This window comes from Callospermophilus lateralis, chromosome 7 (assembly GCF_048772815.1).
Source record: "Callospermophilus lateralis isolate mCalLat2 chromosome 7, mCalLat2.hap1, whole genome shotgun sequence".
Lineage (NCBI taxonomy): Eukaryota > Metazoa > Chordata > Mammalia > Rodentia > Sciuridae > Callospermophilus > Callospermophilus lateralis.
This window is the reverse complement of record NC_135311.1, coordinates 95,221,013-95,245,039: the sequence shown is the minus strand read 5'-3', so window position 1 is coordinate 95,245,039 and position 24,027 is coordinate 95,221,013. Positions and strand designations below refer to the sequence as shown.

Genomic DNA, 24,027 nt, shown 5'->3' with positions numbered 1-24,027 from the left:
TCACCTCAGTGCCTACCCCCAGCCCTTAGTAACCACCATTCTGCTGTCTCTTCTGTGAATTCAACTTTTTTATATGCCACATATAAGTGAGTTCACTTGATTTTGACTTTCTGTGACTGACATGTTCATTCATGTTATAAATAATAGGATTTCCTTCTTTATAAGGCTGAACAGTATCCCATTATATATATGTACACCACATTTTCTTTATCCATTTATTCATTGATAGATACATATTTTGATTCCATACTTGGCTATTGTGATTAATGCTCAATGAACCTGGGAGTATAGCTAGGTCTTCAACATACTGATTTCAATTCCTTTGAAGGTATATCAAGTGGTATAGTTGATGGATCTTGTGATAGTTCTATTTTATTCTTTGAGGTTCCTCCATACCATTTTCCATCATAACTGTACGAAATTTCAATACTGCCAAAAATGTGCATGCGTTCCCTTTTCTCTTCATTCTTACCAACACATATATTTCGTCTTTTTGATAATAGCCATACGAACAGGTATGAGGTAATATCTCCTGGTGGCTTTAATTTGCATTTCCCTGATGATTAGTGACATTAAGCAGTTTTTTCATAGTCAGTTGTGAAAAATGTCCACCCAGGTCCTTGCCTATTTTGTAATCATATTATTCATTTCCTTGCTATAGAGTTGTTTGGCTTCCTTATATATTTTGAATATTAACCCTTAACTGTTGTGTAGTTTGCAAATATTTTCTCACATTCTCTAGATTGTCAGGATCTTTTTCTTACATCTTTGACCATGCTTATCCTCGTGCTCAAAACTCTTTTAATACCTCCTTCTTGCCTACAATAGCAAACCATTACTTCAAGGTTAAATTTTATACTTACCTCCACAATTTGCCAACTTTATTTTCCTACTAATGCATAATAAAGCTCTAGCTATTCCACCTGCATCTCTGTATCTCCCCACCCCACCTCCTCCACACATTCACCTTGGTCTCTGCAGCCCTTATGTCTTTGCTCCTTTTGTTTCTTCCCCTTGGGTCGCCTTCCCACTTCCTCTTTATTAATTCACATCCTGGTTCTTTGAAGGATTGTCTTTTGGAAGATTATCCTTCACATTTTCTATGACTCAACTTGATAAAAAATAATGTGCAGAAAGTAATGACCTTGGTGTCTAGAATATAAGAGGTGCTCAAGTGTGTTATCCTATTATGGTGACTGGCTTTGTTCCACACCATTCCCTTCAGTAATCTTCACACCCTTTGTGGTTGTGTGATACTCACGACTTATTTAGCAAGTTAAAATTATCCCTTGTCCATGGTGTGATGTCACATGGGCCTCATGGAAAAAGTGGGACCCATTTCCAAATGGATTTCTCAGCTAGGGCTCTGCTCCTAATATTTACTTCATTATTGCAGTATTTTAAGGATGTGTACTAGAAGCACCACACTAAATTGTGTTCTTCTATAGGTCTGGGCTTCTTGTCTTCATCACTGCAGAATCACCAATGCCTAGCACATAGTACTGGTTACATAAATATTTGTTGAATGGGTGAATGACAGGAACAGTATTGTTGCTTTTCTTTACCTTTACTGTGCAGTTTTTTCTGTATCCTTGATGCTTTTTTTCATTATTGAATGATTACTTCTTATTGATTTAGTTCATTTTGGTACTGTTTAACAAATGTCTACTTTGTGTAGAACATAGATTGATCACACAGTCTCCACTCTCAAAGAACTTTAGAGTCTTACAGGGAGAATAAGACACACATGTACAATACTAAAATGCAGCATGCCCTAAGAGGTAAAATAAAGCTTTAGGAGCAGCTCAGAGAAGATAAATATTCTTTCCTGGTGGGGGAATCAGCTATTTCTGGTGGATAGATAGGACATTGAAATATGTGTGTGCTTAGGTGGAGTCTCACAAACAGAATCACCGAAGCAAAAGAAAAAGCGTGGAATAGGGAGAACATGAGGGGTGTGAAGGGTATAATAGTAATAGAAGATGATAGTCAAAAAGATAATCTAAGTGAAATAGAGAGACTTGATTTTAAATGCCAAAGGTTTGAATTTCACACATTAGGTGCTTGGATCTCTGGGGGGCATTTTGAACCCTGAAATGGTCTCCTTAAGTTTCTCTTCAGGCAGGTGAGTGGAACAATGACTGGTAAAGATATCCTGAGGGAGAAACTATGTTGAGAAGCCACTGCTATGGTTTCCTAAGAGATGCTAAGGGCTCAAGTAGAACTAGAGTTTAGTAAGGTGTTTATCTCCATTCCTCAACCAGAAGATATTCTTTTAGAATATCTTCATATAAGCAAGAACCTTCATTTTCCCTTTTGCTCAGAACTTGTGCTCTTTTGAATCCTAAGTGAGTTAGAGCTGGCCTTGTGAAGAATGAGGTGGATTATACAGGGAATGCTGTCAGCATGAGTTTCATTTTATTTTTAATTGTGCACTGCCTTTTTGAAATTTTGAGTAGCCTAATAAATATGCTCATGATTGGGGGTAGAAGAAAGAATTTCAGTTTGTTACATCTTTTAAACATGGTTTTGCAGAAAGAAATATTTATGGATTTAGGCTGGCAATGAGAGTAATAAATCATGTTATAGTGTTTTTGAAAACAGAATTGGACTTAGGAAATATGGGGATGAAAAAATTTAAACCAAAATAAGATTTATTTTTAAGGTAAAGAACTTTGTAAAAAACTTTTAATTGTATCAGGAGGTATGGTTGCATTTTTTTAAATTTACTTTGCTTAGTAACATCTCAAATCAAAGGGAAAACAGTTGTATATACTGATATACTGTTTTGTTGTGTTAAATGAGGGAACAGGGTAGCAACAAACACTGAACATCTGTCTAATCAGAAATGCTTTTCCAATCCACAATACCATCCTTAATGAATTTAACTTGTATTGAGGGTTGACTCTAAAACATCATTCCTGCTAAGGTTCTCATTTCCCAGTTGTGGGAAACTATTGATGAATAGTAGGCATGAAGAGTATAAAGTAGCATAAAATAAAATAATAACCATCATTGCTTTATTTGGGAGATTTTGGAAGGAGAGTAGAACATCCTGAAGGTTTCAGCAACACTGAAATGGGGACTGGCCCTATGGCTTACCAGTGGGTCTTTGGATGAAGGCCCTTAAAAGTCCAACCACAAGCCCTGCCTCTTGCATGGATTCATCTATGGAAGGCAATTCCCCATGCAGTCTGCTGACCGTGGTCTTCCTGGGGAAGGTCGTTCTCCTTGAGCAGGCTTGGCTGAGCCAGCAGCTTTAGACAGGTGGCTTTGATGATCAGCAAGCAGGAGGGGGATGCCAGCCATCCAGATTAGCTGAGTCATCTTGGGTGTCAGTGGCCACTATCCATCAACCAGATGGTCCTCAGGCCCCTGGGATCCACCTTGCCTTAGGATTCATGATGCTGACCTATTTCTTCTTCCTGTCTCTGACTGCTTGCTGTTTTTTGAGCTCCTGGCAAGTGGGGTGTGTGGATGGCATCTCACCCCATGAACCATTCTGTTAACAGAATCCACAGTGCATTCACTTCAGCACAAACACACTTATCAACTTTAGTCCCCCAAAAGTAATGCTTCAATGCTGTCCTCTCTCAATTCCACCTTCCTATTTGCTGAGTCTCCTCTCCTTCTGGATTTGGACTTCACAACCTCCTCAGTGGAATCATATTAAGCTAAAATCAGAAGAGAACATTTAACTGTAAAGTAGGAAAGAGCATGGACGTGGAAGTGAGACAGACCTAGCAGGAATGTCAGAATGGCCTAGACAAAGGAAACCGATAAGGCACAGCTGTTAGATTCAGAGGGCTTTGATTCTCATCAGAGAGATGAGAATTAATATACTAGTTAGGATGATGATGACAAGTGACACAAGAGGACCAGGTAAGATATTAGGTGACCTTAGAGAAAAGAGAATTTTTCCTAGCTGAGGGGAAGGAATGGGTTTATGGAATAAGTGGAATTTGAGACCTGGCTGGTATGACAGACTGCTTCATTTGAGCCTCTAGTTTCAAAGTGTAGTTTTGGATGTAGGTGTAGTGGGTGTTGTTTTTGTTTCTATTTATGTCTTAAAGGATGTTTTGACCTTTTGGAATTTGTGTAGCTTTGCCCATGTTTTCCTAAGTTTCCCAGGGTGAAGCATCAACTAAATAGCTGTTTCTTCTCCACTTTAGTATTCTTTTTATGAAGTTCAAGAAAATCTCATCTTCTATACTCACATTGCTGATAAATGTAAAAGTAAAGATTCCTCTAGTTTAAGGAACATTTTCCTCTCCCCAAGGAAGAGAAAAGAGAGATTAGATGAACAGCATCAGTTGATGACCATCCTATTGAAAATCTGCTCTCATCTCCGACCAGAAGCAGAGGCCATTTTGCAGGGCTTCTAGAAGAGCTGCCTGTGGGTCTGTTCTCATCTTTCTAATGTGCTGCATTTGGATACCACAGCCTCCTCAGGGGTCACACAGTCCACAGAACCAGACTCACTAAGAAATTTGGATATTAAATGTTTTCCATAGATTAAGTCATGAGTTTGTCTTTAAAATTTAACCTACTGTCTAACATGCTGAAAATCTAAACATTGTTAAGATTTCTTAACTTGGGCAAGCTTTACACAAAATTTACTGAGAGAAGAATGTTGTAGCTAATGAAATTTTCTAGTTAACAAATACTAAAATACTTTTAAAAAATCCACAGTCTCATGGTCTAATGACAATAATTTTATTTTTATTTTGGTGTGTGTGTGTGCCAAGAACGGAAAAGGACTTCACACATACTAGGCAAGCACTCTACAACTAAGCTACATCTCTGGTCTGACAATAATTGTTTAAAAGACTGAATCTTGTCTTCTGTAAGATTAGTTGTTAACAATACTGATGGAGGAACAAGGGAGCTTATTTAGGTCTAGCACAGGTGCCAAGAGCCTTGCCCTTAGTGGTAGTATTTTTGAGCTTTGAGTCCTGGGTCTATCTCTTGCTAGCTGGGTCTATCTCTTGCTAGCTAGGGTCCTTTAGTATCATTGTCCTGATTCATGGTTGGGGATCACAGTGGTATAAATCTATATAGGGTTGTTAAGAAGGCTACATGAGACATGGATAAAGAAGCTGCCTCAATAAAAAGCCAGAAACAGAAATAACTGTAACTGGTGCTGTGCCCACTGATATGTTTCATGTCAGCTCCATAACTTGATAGGGTAGGAGTTTTTTTGGTATGGGGTGTGGGGGAAGAGTTGTGTGGTATCAGAGATCCAACCCAGGGCCTCATGCATGCTAGGCAAGCAATCTACCACTGAACTACATCAGCAACCCTTTTAAAAATTTTAATTATAAGACAAGGCCTTGCTGAGTTGCCCAGGCTGCCCCTGGACTTGAGAACCTTCTGCCTCAGCTTCCTGTGTAGCTGGGATTATAGATGTGTGCCATCTGCCCAGCAAAGTCAGTATTTTTAATCTGACATTCTTATGGGCGTCTGTGTGTGTGTGTGTGTGTGTGTGTGTGTGTGTATGTATGTGTTAGGAATTGAACCTAGAGGTGTTTTACCACTGAGTCACATCCCTAGCGCTTTTCATTTTTTTATTTTGGAACAGGATCTTATTAAGTTGCCTAGGGTCTTGCTAAATTACTGAGACTGGTCTCTAACTTGCAGTCCTCCTGCTTCATTCAGCCTCCCAAGTCACTGGGATTACAGGCTTATCTGTACTTAAATACAAGTACAGCCATGTGTCATTTAACAACAGAAATGCATTATTGGGTAATTTTATCATTGTGCAAAAGTCTTGGAATATAAACCTAAACCTAGATGGCATAATTTACTACATACCTGGGCTATATAAACCTAAACCTAGATGGCATAATTTACTACATACCTGGGCTATATGGTGTGTGTATGTATTTAGTATAGCCTTTTGCTCCTAAGGCCATGATGAGCAAAATAACATGAAATTAAACCTATCATAAGATGATGTAGTCATAATCAGAAGACACAGTAAACATGAGATGTATAAGGAAACTGCTAGCATAACAGCATATTGTTTAACAGTAAACTTTTTCATAATGTCAGAAATTATAGTATAATTAACACAAATGATAGACACAGCAATAGAAAGCGTAGTACAGTAAATATGTAAGTCAATAACGGTTGTTTACTACCATTATCAAATATCACATGCTGTGCATATACTTTCCTGCAGCTGGCAGTGCAGCAGGTTTGCCCACACCAGCATCGTCATAGACATTAAAGCCCTGTGCTGCGTCATGACAGCTGTGACATCAGGAGGCAACAGGAATTTTTCAGCTCCATTATTGTTATATGAGACCACATCGTATATGTGGCCTGTCATTGACTGAAACAATGTCATGCAGCCCACAACTATACTCAGATTTAGAAAGCACCTCGCCCCAATTCGTATAATTCCAAGTGGCAGAGTTGAGATGTGTGCCACAATGTGACCAATTCCAAAGTCCATACTACTTTTTTTTTCCCCCTTAGATGACCTTTACTTTTAGGTATTTCTCAAAGCCCTCTTTTCATTCTTTTTCCTTTATTTTTACACATGCTAATTTATTTTTATACATGGTAATTCTTCTCTAATCAAAAATGCCCCATTCTGGAAGATCCTTGGAGTAGAGGAAAGAAATCAGGGGAAGGGAGAAGGAGAAGGAAAGGGGAAATACTGGGAGATGATATTGGCCAAATTATATTGTTATATTGTGTGCATGTGTAAACACGTAACACCGATTCCCACCATTATCTACAGCAATAATGCACCGATTAAAAAATGAAAAGTTCCCCATTCCTTAATCCCGTTCCCTATAAGTGATTTTAAAAATGTGTTCTCTATGCTTATAGATAATTTCATTGTCATATATTATGCATACTTTCTATGAAAATTTTGTCATAATTTACATTCTCTCAATGCTGTAAAAGTTCCTGTTTCCCTGCAATATTATCAAGGCTGAATGTTCTTTTTCTGTTATGTTGTCCATTCTGTATCTGAAAGAATACTGTATCTTTGCTTTAATTTTCATTTATTAAATTACAAATGAGATTGAATGTCCCAAAACCCAAACTACTTTCTCTACAAACTATCACACCCGAATTTGTAGTAGTCCCAGGATGGTGCAGTAGTTAATTAACTATAACAATTAGTATGTCATAATTCATTTGAATATGCCTAATGTGTGTTTTAGAATTTTAACGGGGCTTATTAATACCCGATGTTTTATTTATGCTAAATACATATTTTTAGAATTTTGCAGGAAAAAAATCATCAAGGAAATAAGCAATGTATTTATTGGTCTAACCAGTGCTTGCTAAGCACAGTGCTAAGTACTTGATTCAGAAAAATAAACAAGATAGTGCTGGTTGTGTAGCTCAGAGGTAGAGTGCTTCCCTAACATGTGTGAGACCATGAGTTCAATCCCCAGCACTGCAAAAATTAAATAAGCAAAATAAACACATTTTCAAGAGTTTTAGTCTTGTATATAAACTAAACAACTGCCTCACCGAGAAAGCTTTGGTTGGCGGTAACAGAATAGCGAACCCAAACTGGCTAAAACAATGAGGAAATTTATTAGTTATCATTCTAGAAGGTGGCTAAGGATAGGGCTGGCCTCTAAGTTTGCCTGACCCCATGGCCCTTAGAGGACCAGTTCCTTCCATCTCTGTCTTTACTCTGTCACCCACTATTTCAGCTTCTTCCTAAGGCTGGTTCCTCCATCCTCATGTGATGGCTTCCTGTGGCAATTTGGGCTCCCTGTTTTCTTTCTGAGAGATATGTGGGCATCTTACAGCTCTATTAAGATTAAGAAAGAACTTTTCCAAAAGTTTCCACAAACAAACCTCTTTCTTTTTGTCTCATTGGCCTGGGAGGTGGGGCGGGGGTGGGGGGTGGGGGGAGGCGGGACCCATGCCTGAAGGTACCTATTCCTGACAAAATTGTTGGGAAAAGGAATGAGATTGATTTTAGGCAATCAGGACTTTGCCTGGAACAGAAAGGAGGGCCCAGCTTTCCCTAAGGCATGTTTGTACGCAGCAGGATAGATACCTACCAAAAAGTAAATAAATAAAAGTAAGCAACCAAACACCAAATGGCCTTCTGCTAGAAATACAACAGGAATGACTTCTGCAGAAGCCAGTGATAATAAACGCAGCAACTGTGATTGAGTGCACAGTTGGGGGCAATGTGAGTGTACTCACACTACAATGTGAATGAAGAATGACTTCCGTTTTCTTTTCAATGTCCCACAGGATCAGAGTGGCACAGAACCTGTTAGTAGTGAGGAAGATGGCAACCTGGAAGTTGGTGTTAAACAATTGCCTGGAAGTGATAGCTCCAACCTGGTGAGAATCCTGGGTGTCTTTCGTTCGATGTTCTTTTGGGGAATTGTATTATTTGAATTTTGTACCACCTCGGAAAGGACCATCTGTTGTGTTTGCTTTCCTTGGAATTTTAATCTCTGAGACAGAAGAAGCTTTCCACATAGCAGATCACCCTTTCACACTGAATAGCACCATCTCCTGCCATCTTCACACTTGAGTTGTGCTGTTTGGCGCTGGAGAAGCAATTGCCCCCTTTAAATCTAGCTTAGTGTTACTTTTTACAGGGCTAGGGCTGTCCTGAGTTAATCCTGGAGACACAGGAAGAGACATTAAATGTTTTCCATTGATTCATGGTAAAAGATACCTATTCACCAGAGACTCAAGCCTTCCAGGCAAGTTTAGAGAACTCTCCCTCCTTACATAGCTTAATGCTTGATATTATATTTGATAGCTGTTGAATGCTTGCTGTGTATCTGGTACTGTTTTGCAGCCAAGAACTTCCAGGGTTGGACTGTAAGTTCTAGAAAGAAATATTGAGGCTTTTTTCTTTGTGATTCAAAATTCAAATATCAAGAGGTGTCATATGCCCACAATCCCAGCAACTCAGGAGGCTGAAGCAGGAGAATTGCAGGTTCACAGCCAACCTCAAAAACTTAATGAGACCCTGTCTCAAAATTAAAATTAAAAATAAAAAGGTGTGGGGCTGTGGCTCAATGGTAAAGCACCCCTGGGTTCAATTCCCAATACAAAAAAAAAAACCCTCAAAGAATTCATCACTTAGAAGTCACTCTGATTTTAAGATAGCTTGAAGTTTTATTTTGCTTCAGGGAATTTGAGAAATCACCCATTTGTCTTCTTTCACCATTTAGAAAATATATTTTGAAGCTGGGCATAGTAGCATGTTCCACAGTCCCAGCTACACAGGAGCTGAGGCAAGAAGGTCATTTAAGACTAGCCCGTGAGATAAACAAAAGAAAGAAAAATAGAAAGAATGATAGGTTGATTACTGACTTAAATTCCATATCCTAGAACTGATTCTTTCAGGTCAAAAGGAAAAGACACATCAGCAAGAGTAGAAATTGTAATGGGCCACATCTGAACAAAGCTACCTGGGACCTAAGACCCCCTCAGCATTGAGAATAGGACCATTGTTCATGGAAAAGGCATCCACAGGCTAAACCGGTCCTTTTCCCACATAGACCACACATTGGCTCCAAAGAGGGCTGTGTGACATCAGCAAATTTCAGCCCTTCACTTAAAAATATTGCAGCCTGTTCTTTTGGGTACCATATCTCCAGAAGGGTTAAGGAAAAGTCTTTTATAGCAGCATGATTCTGTAAGTAGGGGTCCCCCTGTTTCATCTCAGGAATTGTAGAAGGTGCACTCCCTTGCTTCCTGGAAGACTCTGGTAGTCCCAGTGACATTCCCAGGTAGCCTGCAGGCCAAAGCCTCCTCCATCCCTCCCTTCCCAAGCAGGCAACAACAGTGATGAGCTCAAGTGTTACATAGTGGAAGAGCCCGAAGGACTGAGGCTCAGCTCTAGGTATCGCTTCATATTGCTTTTCACCAAGGGTAACAGGCTCCCCCAAAGCCATTTGCTATTTCTCTTTATCCCCATTGTTTCTTTCTCTTTTCCCGTTTAACTTTTGGAAGCCTCAAATTTCTTTGTCACTATTTCTAAAGGAATTGTGCACAATCTAGTTGAGAAGAAGAAAGATAGCTTGACTTTGACGGCTTTTATAGTGTAAACATAAATGGCTAGCATAAAGCATTAGTTAAGAATACGGCATGGGGCAAGTTACTTGACCTCACTAAGCCTCAGTTTCCCCCTCTGACAAATGGCAGTTATCAGGATGCTGTGGAGGAAACAAATGGACTGACTCTTCAGAATAAATCCACAGAAAAATATAAGGCAGAGTGTCAGAACTTAGTTTATTCATTCCACAAATATTTTCCAAATGTCACTACACTCCAAAGACTGGGAAAATGTAAAAAAAAAAAAAAAAAAAAAAAAATGCCTCCCTCATAAACTCATTCCAGGGTGATGAGTAGAAGAGAGATGGGTAACACATAAATTGGCAAAATATTAGATTTAATCATGAAATTGCCCTTTTATGGGGAAAATAATTTTATATAGTTCAATCTAATATACACATTTCTTATAATAGGATATTGATAACTGTTAATCATCTACTACGATATTCTTAAGGGGAAAGTAACTTGTTTGTGAGTAACTAGTTATTTGACTACTTCTCTTATAATATTGCTGCACCATCCTAAGATTGTTACTGAATATTCCTTGTCCAAGGGCAACATCTGATCTGTACAGGCCTTGACTATTCTCACCCTTAGTTGGAAACAAGTAAGCTTTAACTCCTCAAAGTTTCTCCCTTGTTTTCTGAGAGACAAATGTCTCCTCGGGCACAGTGCAGGATGCCACAGTTGTCTCTAAGAGTAGAACTTAGGCCTTGATCTTATTCTTTACATCATCAGTCAGAATAGTAAAATTTGTATCTGAAAAATTATACCAGGCTGAAATGCATGGAGTAGGGGATATGTTATGGGAATTTAAAGGAGGAAGGAAAACCATCTCATTCAGGAATTAGGGACAGTTTCTTAGAATAAGGGCCTTTAAGGTGAACCTTTGAAGATTAGGCAGTGGAATGCTGAGGCTGGCATGAAGTCGAGAAGGGTTACCAGATAAATCAAATAGTCTGGGTGGGCTGGGGTGCAGCTCCGTGGTAGTAGAGTACATGCTTAGCATGCTCGAGGCCCTGAATTTAATCCTTACCACCAAACCAGAAAACCAATCTGGATTATGGAATAGCTGGTAAGGTGTAGGCTTTTGTAGAACAGCAACGGACAATAGCTTTGAACAGTGGAATCACAGAATTGAAGAGACTATATGCTGCAAATTATAGAATAATTCATTTAATTTATCAAATTAAAAGATTATTCATCTCTTGATGCTCAGTGCTTGTTAAATGTGTGAGGATAGCTGGGATGAGTATGTGTGTACACAAGCTGCTGCCTGAGAGAAACTGCACTCCAGAGAGCTGTCCCCCACCTCTGCAGGGCTACTCACTGTTTTCAGAGCTAAGAGGATTCCCTGGGCCTGTGCATTCTCCAGTGCTATTCCACCATTCAGTGGAGTCTGGCCCTGGTCCATCTCAGTGATTCCTTAGCACACAGCCAAGGCGTTTGTCATATCTGCAGAAGGTATTCCATCTCTCTACGATATTCTTAAGGGGGATGTAACTTCTTTGTGAATCACGCGATGCTTGTGAAGCATGGATTCCAATTGTGAGAAACGGGAGGCAGGCAGGGAAGCATCTGGAATCCATTTCAGAATTCGAGGTGAGAGCCTGTTAAGATTATTTTTTAAGCCTTTGGAAAGAACTTTTTTTTAAAAAAAAAAAAAGGTTTACATAGAACTTTGCAATTTATGAAACAAAATTTCATCTATCTCATTAGCTTGATTTTTAAATGTCTCAATTTTTTCTAAAATGATATTCATGATCTATTCAATATTATTCCCAAAATAGCTGCATATAAAAGTAGGGCAAAAATTATTTATCCAAAATTTATAGATGAGACCTTATTTGCTCAGTGAAGTATAATAAAACTAGGAACTGGGGAAGCCAGGGCTCACTCTGAAGGGCCCTATGCTCCTTGAAGCTTGCTGGCATAGAAGCTAATGGATCCCTAAAATAATTATTTTAATCTATGGTTAAACTCAGTGTTTTTCAAATGTATAGGATATGCGTATTCATATGATTCTTTTTTAGTAGTACAAACACTAGAGCTAGACTTCTTGAATTCATACCCTGGTTCCACTATTCCTAGGGAAATGACTCAACCTCTCTATGCCTCCACTTATTTTTTATAAAATGAGGGAAAGAAACAAGGGATGTTGTAAGAGTTAAAGGAGTTAATGTTAAGTATACTTAGAACATGCCAGAGTACAATGTAATCACTGTTTAAGAGTGAGTTGTTGTTAATGATGATTTTGTAATTCTGATTAAAGGAATAAGGTTTAGCCATAAAAGGATTAGCTATTCTGAGTGAAGCATTAAGGTATAATATGAAAATTGAAGTAAACTTTTTAACCCCCAACATGTACTTTTAATGTATTAGTTAGGGTTCTCCAGAAAGACAAAACCAACAGGATATATAGATACATGAGAGGAGACTTATTAGGGGAACAGATCATAGGGTCCAAGCCCCACAGAAGGCTGTGGGCAAGGAGGAGAGCTAGGGAAACCAATTTCGTCTCAGTCCAAGTTCAGAGGCTGGAGAACCTAAAGTTCTGATGTCCAAGGACAGAATATGTTGTCCTGACTCCAGAGGAGACAGACTTTGCCTTTCTTCTGCCGTTTTATTCTATCCAGGGCCTCAACCAGTTGGATGGTGCCACACTGAGGGCAGATGTTACTTACTCCCTTGATTTAAAGGCCAGTCTTTTCTTGACCCATGGTCACAGACATACCCAGAAACAATGCTGTACCAGCTCTCCGGGTTTCCCTTCATGCAGCCACATTGATACCTAAAATTAACAGTTCCTGCTAATAATAGTAGACAGCATCAGTTGAATGATCTTTTCATACATTCACATAACAGCCCTATGAAGTTATCAGTAGTATTATCACCGTGTAAGAGATGAAGAAACCAAGGCACTGAAAGATTAAATTAGTGCCTGAAATCACCCTTGCTCTGGACTAGGAGCTGAGCTCTAAACCACTTGGCAGTGCCACCTGTCAGCCAGACACACAAAGAATAGCAACACAGTTACACTGGCACTCAACTTTGTGATTTTCATTTCCCTTTGTCTTCATCTTGATCTCTTAATATAGGAGACTGGCATATAAACTGGTAAAGAGTCTGAAGTTTGCCTATCAGACCTTTTACACTGAGAATTAAAGCTATGTATAGATCTCAAACAGGTGTTTCATAAAAGGAAGGAAACTGTTTCAAGAAGCAAACCTGTACCAGATGTTCTCCTAATAGCTATCCCCACTGCACACGTTATTAGCCCTACTTGACTATAAGAACTGACTCTTGAACATAGCACGTCCGTTGCAGAGATCCCACAGCTGCTGGGTGGCATGGTTAGGACTAACCCCAGTTCTCTTTGCCTCTCCAGCCCATCTGCTCTCCCCTACGTAGTTCACGTAGGCAGCCTTTCGTAAAATAGAAGAAACACCATTGTGTGATCCATTAGTTTAAACAATACATACTAACCAGGTAACTCTTGTGTGTCAGACACGGTGTGTGTGCTGGGGACTCAGCGATGAGCAGCCCTGTCAGAGCTTCTGACAGGGCTTGAAGTGGAGGAGGACTGGAGCTCAACATCAGCCTGATGTCCTTAGAAACTTAGTAGTTACTTCAGAATGCAGGAGAGGGAAGGCAAGGAAGAGACAGTACTGCTTTCTTACCTCTGCCTTTGTATCACTGACCCTGTGTGGGTCCATAATTTTCTGCTTTGATGTAAAGCCAATTTGCCTCTTCTTTTATTCTTGGCCATTCTTCTCCATGCTGTGATAATTACTAATAGTCTGTAAAGTAATTGAAAAGCAACCAGTTTACAACAAAATAATAAAAACAAAAATAACCCAAGTGAAAAGTGGGTACAGGTCTGAATATGCATTTCTCCGAAGATATGCAAGCGGCCAATGAACAGATGAAAAAATGCTCAACAGCTTCACCATTAGAGAAATGCCCATTGGAACTACAATTAGATACCACTTACACCCAGTAGGATGGCTGTAATCAAAAAGACAGATAATAACAGTTGCTGACAGGATGTGAAGAAATTGGAGCTCTCATACATTGCTGATAGGAATGGAAAGTGGTATCTGTGGTTGGGAAAACTGTTTGTGGTTCTTCAAAATATTAAACAGTTACCATATGACCCACTTTCACTCCTAGCTATATACTCAAGAGAAATGAAACATACAAAACTTATACATGAATTTCATAGCAGTATTTTTCATGGCAGCTCCTCAAATAGAAGGAACTCAAATATCCATTAACTGAATAGATAAAATATGGCATATGCTACAATGTAATATTTAACAATGAAAAAGAAAAAGGTACATGATGCTACAGCCACATAATTGTATAACTCTATTTATATGCAGTGTCTAGAAGAGGCTTATCTATAGGAACAGAGAGTGGATTAGTTGCTGTGTATGACAGGGGACAGAGGAATAGAGTATGGGGTTTCTTTTCAAGGTTATGAAAATATTCTAAACTTAGATTGTGATGATGTTTGCACAACCTTGTGAATATACTGTAGCTAGTCATGTTGGATTGCATATTATAGAGTGGTGAATTATGTAATGTTAATTATGTCTTGATAAAGATTTTAAAAAAAAAGCTACAATCAGAAGGAAGAGGAAAGAGGGGAATAAAAAAAGTAATCCACAAACTGAATCAGAAATGCTGAAACAACCTTAAAAGAAGTCTCCACCTTCCAGAATATTTTGCAAGTGTTCAATAATCTGTATCTTAGTAGAAAAGGCTCAGTGTCTTTGTCCACCAGAATTAAAGGCTATAAGTTCTTTCATTCTGCTGTTATTATACCTGTGTTAGATCCTGGGAAGATGCTACTGAAGGTAAACAAACATAGTCTCTTATGTTGCTTACAGTCTTCACAGAGAGAGATGTTACTCAGATGGTGTCACAAATAGATTGACACTTCAACTTTCATCAAAGCTGAGAACTAGAGATACTTACTGCAGAGGGTGTATGATAGGATTTGATCTTGTCATGGGAGATTCACCCAAGGATAATTGACTTGAGATTTGAAGGAGAGGTTGACAATACAGTCATTCCTCAGTACCTTCAGGGAATTGGTTCGAGGACCCCTTTGAAATACCAAAATCCTTGGATGCTCAAGTCCCTTATATTACAATGGCATACTGTTTGCATATAGCCTGTGTGCATCATCTCATTCTCTCTAAATCATCTGTGGATAATAATACCTAATATAATGTAAGTGCTATGTAAATAGTTGTAATATTGTTTAGGTAATAACATCAAGGAAAAAATCTGTACATATTTAATATGGATGTAATTTTATTTTTAATATTTTCATCCATGGTTGGTTGGATCCCTGGAGGCAGAACCTATACACAACAAGGACCCACTGTAGTTGAGAATGTGGCCAAAAAGAATCAAAGGAAATTTCTAGGTGCGCTTAGAGACTTAGGGAGTCCATGAACTGTAAGTCCATGGGTGCCAGAACTAGTGAGATGGAAGCCAAATTGGAGGGGTCAGCAAGAGCCAGGTCACATCAAGGAGGAGGCTTCTAGGCTGACAGCAAGGGGAAGCCCTGTAGGACTGTAGGAGGTGGGGCTTCAGTGAGGTGATCAGACTGCCCAGGCCAGAGTGGAAGCCAACAGACTAGATGGGAGTTGATGGCAGAAATGGCAGTCAGACGGTGATGGCAGCAGTATGTATTCTCAGATTTTGTTTTTGCAAAGACCACATACAATAAATACGCTTTCCTCTCCAGCAAGGAAGTGTTTGTGTTTACCAGTTAAGTACCATAAAAGGTGCCTGTAAAAGGATTTGCTTTTCTTGCTCCCAGTGTGCAAACCCACTTCTGCATGTGTTCGGTAAACCTGCCTGTGACTGCAGGTTTAGAGCTATTTAAATGGCAATAGTTTCATCTCTGGGTCTTCAGAATAAGCAGTATCCCAGGGCTTGGCTGGCAGCCCACTATTACCCTGCTAGAAATGGTCCCAACAGATGTGCCCTGCATTCTTTCACCATTTTGTATAACTGCTCAGTAGTAGTACAGTCTGTGGGTCAAGGACAGTTGTCATTACACACCTGGTTCGTATGTAGCAGCCTCAATAACATTTCAATTTTCTACAATTTTTTCAAAACTGAATTTTCAAATTGTCGATGGTGTCTGTCTTTACTGTTATCTTTTCATTGCAAAATATAATTCTGACCCTTTGTGCAGGACTAGAAAAATGAACATATTCATGTCAACTCAAGGTAGCATCCAATCTGCAGTCTCTGTGGATATTTTAGAATTTACAGGGTAGCAAGATGCTTGGGGAAGCATGAAGTGTTTCTGGAATTAACTTAAGTGGGCTGTGACATGGAAACTCACACCACAGCTGACAGCACATTTCACCACGTCAGAGTCCCCACCAGCTAGAATACCAACATCATAAGAGCACTCTTGACCTTCTCTCTACCTGATAAACTTGATCCACATACAGTTTTCAAATATACTAATGAAAGATCAGGGTTGTACGTTATAAGTAATACTTGGATCTCTAAATGAACTGGCAGTACTTGCCTTCCCAGGTGAAAAAGGCATCAGAAACAACTGATGTCTCTCAGCTCTTGGAGACTTGGATCTGCATCTGCCACTCCTAAGCTCCTACCTGGGAAAGTGGCCTGTGCTGTCTGTCTACATTTTTTTTATCCCAAAGTGGAAAAGGATGATGCCCACCTTTATGTTGTGAAGAGTGAGAATGCTTTTTATACGTGAAACTCTTAGCACAATACTTTGCATGCAGCAAGACTCCATAAATGACAACTAGCATTATACCAAATGTTGACTATAGAAAATCTAGGTGTACCAGGGCTCTTGTTATTCAGTACACACCTCTAGGGAGAGGCTGTGATGGGACAAGCTCTACAAATATAAAGATAAATAAGGTACTTTCATGTATAGGAATACACTGTATCCCGCCTAATGCAGAGGTTGTAAACCAGTTGTGAGGACTCGGAATCAGCCCGCAGACATGTTTCCCTAAGCCTATGCAATATTCTTAAGATGTGTGAGCTAAGTTTATAGAGAGGAGCTTCTACATAAAAATCCTGGTTTCCATTTTTTACTAAAAATGGACCAGCCTTCTAAGCTGCCCCTTCAATTATGTACCACCGGTTTATTTCAGTCCCACTTTTCTGCCATGCTCTTACTGCCCACCCCCAGCCTGCCTTCCCTAACCCCATCTCTGGTAGGTAACCAAGTCTGCATCCCTGGGCTAGTACTTAAGACCACCCTAGGCACTCAGGAGCTGGATGGTGGGGGGCCTTGTGGGCCAGGAGAAAGGTCTTTATACCCAGGGGAACCTTTGGAGGTGGAATTTGATAGGATTTTAATGAGATTAGCTTTCTGAAGGGCTTCTGAGTGCCCTGTGAAGAATCATTTAGAAGATATTAAATCTGAAGTCAAGGAGAAAGTTAAAAAGCTATTAGAACAGTCAAAATGAAAGTTGATAGTGACACAAACCAGGGACACAAACCAGGGATCTAGTAGTGAGGGCAGAGAAATATGGACAGTATTTTCAGTATATACAGGTGTTAGAATTAATAGGAGTTAACAATCATGTGGGTGTCAAAGTTAAAACAGGAGAAATCAAGAATGATTCTCGGGTACATCAAGGGCAGCTAACTGGCAGGTTAGTTGATACTGTTTACTAAGAAAAGAAACAGGAGGAAGAAGAGATTTGTGGGGACAGGTGATAAATTCACTCTTGACTGTTTGTAGATGTCTCTGTAATACAGGGAACAATAACTGAATGCCTTCTTAGTAGGTACCTGTCACTCACCATTCTTTATCTCTTCTGTTTCTGAAAAATACTTTACATATTATCTCATTTATCCTGACAGAAATAGTATAGTCCACCATAAGCACTTTTTTTTTTTTAAGAAACTGAACAGAGTGTTATCTCTGTCTCCTGTGAGTGAAAGCTTTCTTATTATCCACCTGCATTTTGCAGATGAGAGACCTAAGCATTCCAGAAGTGAATTTACTTGCCCAAAGGCTAAGAGCCTGTAAATGCCATGATAAAGGACTCAACGCCTTCAGTATTGGACTCACTGACTTTCAAAGAACGAAAGGCAGCATAGCCACAATGCTTTACAAAGAGATAGTTGCTATTAACCCATAAAGTAGCTGAAGTCCGCTGGGGGCCATGGTGCATGCCTATAGTCCCAGTGACGGGAGACTGAGGCAGGAGGATCACAAGTTTGAGGCCAGCCTTAGTGAGACCCTGTCTCAAAAATTAAAACAAAATAGAAGGTCTGGGGGTTGTAGCTCAGTGGTAGATAAAGCTTAAAGAAGTCAATTTTTCAGAGAGTACATAACCTAACATAGGAAAACCAGGATATGAACCACTCTCAGACTCCAATACCTAACCTCTTTCTTCTGTCTAAATACTACTAAAGTTATTAGACCCATGTGTGGCTTTGAGAAGAATGAAAAGTAATAACCACATAGCATTCTTTATAAAGCTTTATTCAATTTGAAGGACTTCTTTTTGTATCCTACCCATATTTTTAGTGTTAAAATGACTCTTTTAATATGACATTTTTCTAATAATGATGATAGCTTGCACAATTAATGTGTTAATGTGTTGAATCCTTTGACATCGCTGATATTTAACCATTTTCTGACTTGCAAAGTGGCAAATTATGAATTATGCTCGAACAATATTAGTTTGCTCCAACTTAATATTTCTTTGGTCTTAGTTACTTAAAGTTCCCCTTAAGAGGTAATTCTGCATCCCCAAAGTTTACTCCAAAGGTTTCTGACCTGTGAAATTGCAGTCAGAGAAGAATCTACTTTGCTTCATGTTGTGTCCCTAGAATTAAGAGTACTTGGAAATGATTCAATGAAAGCAGGCATGAGAGAAGTCAGCAAGATCAGGCTGAGATTTTAAACCTGGAGGGGCAAGAGGTTGATATTGTCACAATTAAAAAAAAAAAAAAAGAAAAAAAAAAGGTAAAACCAGATTTGTGGGAGACCATAATGAGTTCAGTTTGGAATTTTAACTTTTAAGGGAATAATATGGCATGTGATTTTTGATATAGGCTTAATTTATCAATTTTGATTCCCATGTTTAATTTAAAATATTCCTTTTTTGAAAATGCTGGCATTCAAGTTTAAAATGTGTTTCTAATACTTATAGCTCCTTGTTAGGTTTTACTTCAAGGCTGGAATTCCCAAATGTAATATCCTGTTCATTTTTAAAACAAGGTCCTGAACTGTATATTTAAAATCCATTTTGACCCCCAATTTGCAGTCCATCAAGAACTGCTGGATTTCTGCTTTGGCTATTGGGAGCAGATGTCACTGGGAATCTTATTTTCTGTTTCAACCCACTATGAAAATGGAATCTATAGCAAGGGTCTGAGAGTTAGTTCCCTGTGAGGGCAGGAGAATGTGCCTGAGTCAGCAGGAGCCTCTCTTTTGTGACAGTATGCAAATTGGCAATGGCAGAGTTCAAGTGCAATCAAATATGTGACATTTTTCACAGCTCATCATTCTTTATCTCTTCTATTTCTGAAAAACACTTGAGATTTGCGTGTAGGATAAGTTCTGTTTTCCTGGTCATAAAAAATTCGGTAGATTCACAGTCAAATTTACTTCCTTCATGAAAATCACAAGAGAAAAGCTTTGGCAGGGGTGTAGCTCAGTGGCAGAGCACATCTTGCACGTGAGGCCCTGAGTCCAATCCCTGGCACTGAATAAAAAAAGGAAAGAAAAGCTTTTGTTTTTTTTCTTCCATTCTGTTCCCTTCTTTGTGACAAATGAAGATAATTTGGAGACATGAGGATGACAAGGAAAGTAACCTCATGAACTCAAAGACAGTAGAAATACAGGTGCCCATCTGTAACAGAGTCACACCTCTGACATCTGCTCACCTTTACTCCCACTCCCTTTAACTGGGGCTGTGGAGACTTGTTATTCAACTTGAAATTTAGCTTACCTGGATGGAATTACTTGCTATCAGATTTTTTTTTCTAAATTGGGAAAGTAAATCTTATAATCGTAATTCTTAGCACTAAGACTCCAAAGAAGTGAAATGATGTGACACTCAGTGCAAAGCTCATCGTTTCTCACCCCTAGCTGAGGGCCCGTCTTCTGAGTCCCAGACCCCATGGAAGCCAGCAGTGCTCAGGCACGATCTTATGGCACTCTGTTTAATGGAGAGTTTGTATGGAGAGCCCGTTATGTCCTGGGCATGGTGCTAGCTAGCCACAGTGCCTGTGGAGTAGACAAGACCCGGGTGCTGCCTTCAGAACTACTGAGAATAAAGTAGCCGACTTTCTTGGCATGTACCGTGCACTGCAGTGGGCGCCATTCTAATTCATATGTTATAGGAGATTGATCTGCTCCTATCCCTATAGTGTAGATAAGGAAACTGAGGGGCAGAGATATTCAACTATTGAATGTTGCAGCTAGGATTTGCATCCAACTTTAAATAAGTTTTACATACACATACACATATATATTTCGGGGTTGGGTATGGTACTGAGGATGGGACTTTAAACCACTGAGCTATGTCCCTGCTTTTTTGTTTTTTTATTTTGAAATGGGATTTTGCTAAATTTATGAGGCTGGTCTATAACTTGAAATCCTCCTGCCTCAGCCTCCTAAGGCACTGGGATTACCACCCCACCCAGCTGCTAAATAAGTAATTCTTACCTGGACACAACATCCTACACCTGTAGTCCTAGGTACCAGGAGACTGGGACAGGAGGGTTACTTGATCCCAGGAATTGCAGGCTAGCCTGGGCAACATAGCAAGCCCCATCTCAAAATAAATAAATAAATAAATATGTAAGTAAGTAATTCTTGTTGTTAACAAGTATTTTTGAAAGGCAAAGAAAGGTGTTGTGCTAAGGCAATTTCACCTAATCTACGTGGTTGGATGAGTCAGAATTAGGCTGAGATTGAACCAGGCAAAGGTTATCTTTTTCTAGTCTATTCAAGGGCTACAAAGTGGAAGCCCAAAACTCAACAGCAGACATTTGTGTTTGTTGTTTGTCTAATGGGCGTGTTTAAAACTTGTTGAATATGAATTGTTTGGTCTGAGCACTCCCTCACTAGTGTGCTGCTTATACTCATTTCACCTCATTCATTGCCATTTGAATGCATCTGAGTTTGTTGTCCCAAGTCCCTTCTGGGAGAGATGGTCTTCACCCCAATTTAATCAGGAAACTCTTGGCTACAAATGACAGAACTTCAACTTGACCTTATTTAAGCAAAAGGGGAAATTTTTTTCACATTTTTTATTGGTGCATTATAGTTATACATAATGACTGGATTTGTTGTTACATATTCATATGTGCACACAATATAATAATATAATTTGGTTGATATCATTCCCTAGTATTTCCTCCTTCCCTTCCCTTTTCCCTGGTCCCATTCCTCTGGTAATCTACTGATATCCCTTCGATTTTCATAAACTCTTTTCCTGCAAAAAGGGAAATTTGCTGAAAAGCTACAGGTTGCCCTCCTTACACCCCCACACAGGAAGGGCAGAATTGTCCACTGAGCCTCAGGGACAGTTGGAACCAGAGATCTGCAAGGGGGATTCTCTGCTTTTCTGTCGATTCCTTTCTGCTGCAGACATGCTTCTTCAGCATGGTGTGACTGTGGCTACCAGAAGCTTGTCCAATGCAAAGGAGCTGACTCTTCCCTTGGGTCCACTTTGGAAAATCTGTAGGATGTTCTTGTTTGGTTCAGATGTCTACCCTTAGACCAATTAGATGAGGTGTTTTGATTACCCAGATTTGGGACTGAAGTCAACCAGCTGTAGGCATTGCTGCAGGACACTTCTGTCATTACCGTCTATCATATATATTCCCTGTTGCCTTTTATGTCTATCCCTCAGAAATTAAGAAGTGTCTTCCTTTTTTTTTTTTTTTTTTTTTTTGATGATACTAGAAATTGAACCATTGAACTATGTCCTTAGCCCTTTTTATTTTTTATCTTGAGACAGGACCACACTATGTTGCTCAGATGGGCCTTGAACTTGCAATCCTCCTGCCTCAGCCTCCTGAGTTGCTGGGATTGTAGGCATGCCCAGCTCAGATGTGCCTACTATTGATCAAAATAATTTCCCTGACCCACAAAGCATCATCTTTTAAGAGCTCACAGTACTGTCCTGAGGGTTATAACATAATACCAAAGAATGTGTCATATCAGTCTGTTTCATGAAACAACATGATCTTTCCATATGCTTCCTCAGTCTTCTGATTAAGGGGCTCTCTGTGCAAAGTTAACATCTTGGATTGTCCCCAGACTCAGCTTTTAGGGCACTGGGAGTCCACTGGTGCATAATATCGAGTACTGACTCAGTAATCTCCTATAGTTGGGAGATGTACATATAGGAGATTAGCAAATTCTAAATAGATATTTAAACACAAAAGAAAGTGACCCAAGGTCACTGTGGTGGCCATGGTTTTTCCCTTTCTTTTCTTTTTTATGGTTCCTTATTATTTTTTTATTTTTTTATTTTTTTTTACTCATATATGACAGCGGAATGCATTATAAATCATATTGCACATCTAGAGCAACATTTCTCATATCTCTGGTTATATACAAAGTATATTCACATCAATTCATGTCTTCATACATGTTCTTTGGATAATAATGTCCATCACATTCCACCATTATTTCTAACGCAATGCCTCCTCCTTTCCCCTCCCACCCCTCTGCCCTATCTAGAGGTCATCTATTCCTCCCATGCTCCCTCTCCCTGCCCCACTCTGATGGTTTTGATTTTTCTTCCCCCATTCCAAGTTCAAAACAGGCAGGCATGACTTGTTCTGACCCAGCATTGAACCTAATAATGGAATCACTAAGAGCTTCCTGTGTTGTTGGAGGTCAGCAGTGCTTTCCCTTCTCCTTGCCACTTGCTCTTGGTTGGGAGCAACTTGTATCTGGGCTAACTTCTGGCTTAGCAAATAATTAGCTTCTCTGTGCCTCAGTTGCTGCTACTCTAAAAAGAAATTATAATAGTACATTATCGAGTACATCAGTAAATGTGTAATGAGCCTAGCTCAGAAGCAGGGACAGAGTCAGTGCTCAGCTGTCGTCATTATCATCCTCAGTACTACCAGCCCCTTCCCTGGGTTCAGAGGGCTGAGGGTAGCCAGCCTGAGAAATGAGATTGGCCCAGACATTGTGATAAATAGAAAGATAGTCCATTTTCAGAATATAACATTTAGCCTTAGTTGTATTCAATTTTAGCCATTTTAATTGTAGCCCTTTTCCCACCCCAGGTTTAAAATGAGCTAATCATGTTGATGGTACCCTTAAGCTCCTCTAGTTGGGGTGAAGGGCTGTGCTGCATTAGGCATGTAGCCCGCTTGCTAACCAGGTTCCCGTAGCACACCCTTCTGGCGGGAGTAAATGCCTTGCCCACCCGCTTTCAAGTACAGTCAGACCTAGCTTTGATTTCCTGCAGCACCTGAGCACCTTGGCTATTTCTAACACCTTTTCAGAAGTTCAGTTCCTCACTTACTCCTTCTACATTTTTGTAGGAGACTCTTACTTTTGCTCCCTCTGTTTGATTCACACGAGAAGGAAAAATATCAGTGGTTTCTATTTATAGGGCAATTTGGAGTTTTTACTCTAAAAAAAGCACCTGTTAGTCTTATCAACCTTTCCATGTTTTTTTTTCCTCTGTTCTTAACTATGATCCTTTATAAAATAGAGGACAGAGAGTTACATTCACTGTTAATCCTTTCTTTCCTGTCTGTCTCAGAGTCTACCTGAGGGAGCAGAGATGTTCATTGTGTGCGTGGGAGATGTACATAAAAGGAAACAGTACAATATTGCATAAATAATGATAAATGGTCATGAAGGGCTACCTCCCAAGGGCTCAGGGAAGAATTATGGGATGTGATGTTCATTTTATGTCATTTTATGTCTTATGATCTATT

General features: G+C 39.5%; 1 protein-coding gene across 3 annotated transcripts in view; it reads left to right on the top strand.

Annotated features, from left to right (window-relative positions):
* Patj (PATJ crumbs cell polarity complex component) overlaps positions 1-24,027 on the top strand; it is a 345,826-nt gene that overhangs the window by 249,379 nt on the left and 72,420 nt on the right. For all 3 annotated transcript variants that reach the window (XM_076860270.2, XM_076860269.2, XM_076860271.2), the window contains exon 31: positions 8,245-8,337. In XM_076860270.2, coding sequence (XP_076716385.2) covers positions 8,245-8,337 — 93 coding nt within the window. The remainder of the gene's footprint in view (positions 1-8,244; positions 8,338-24,027) is intronic.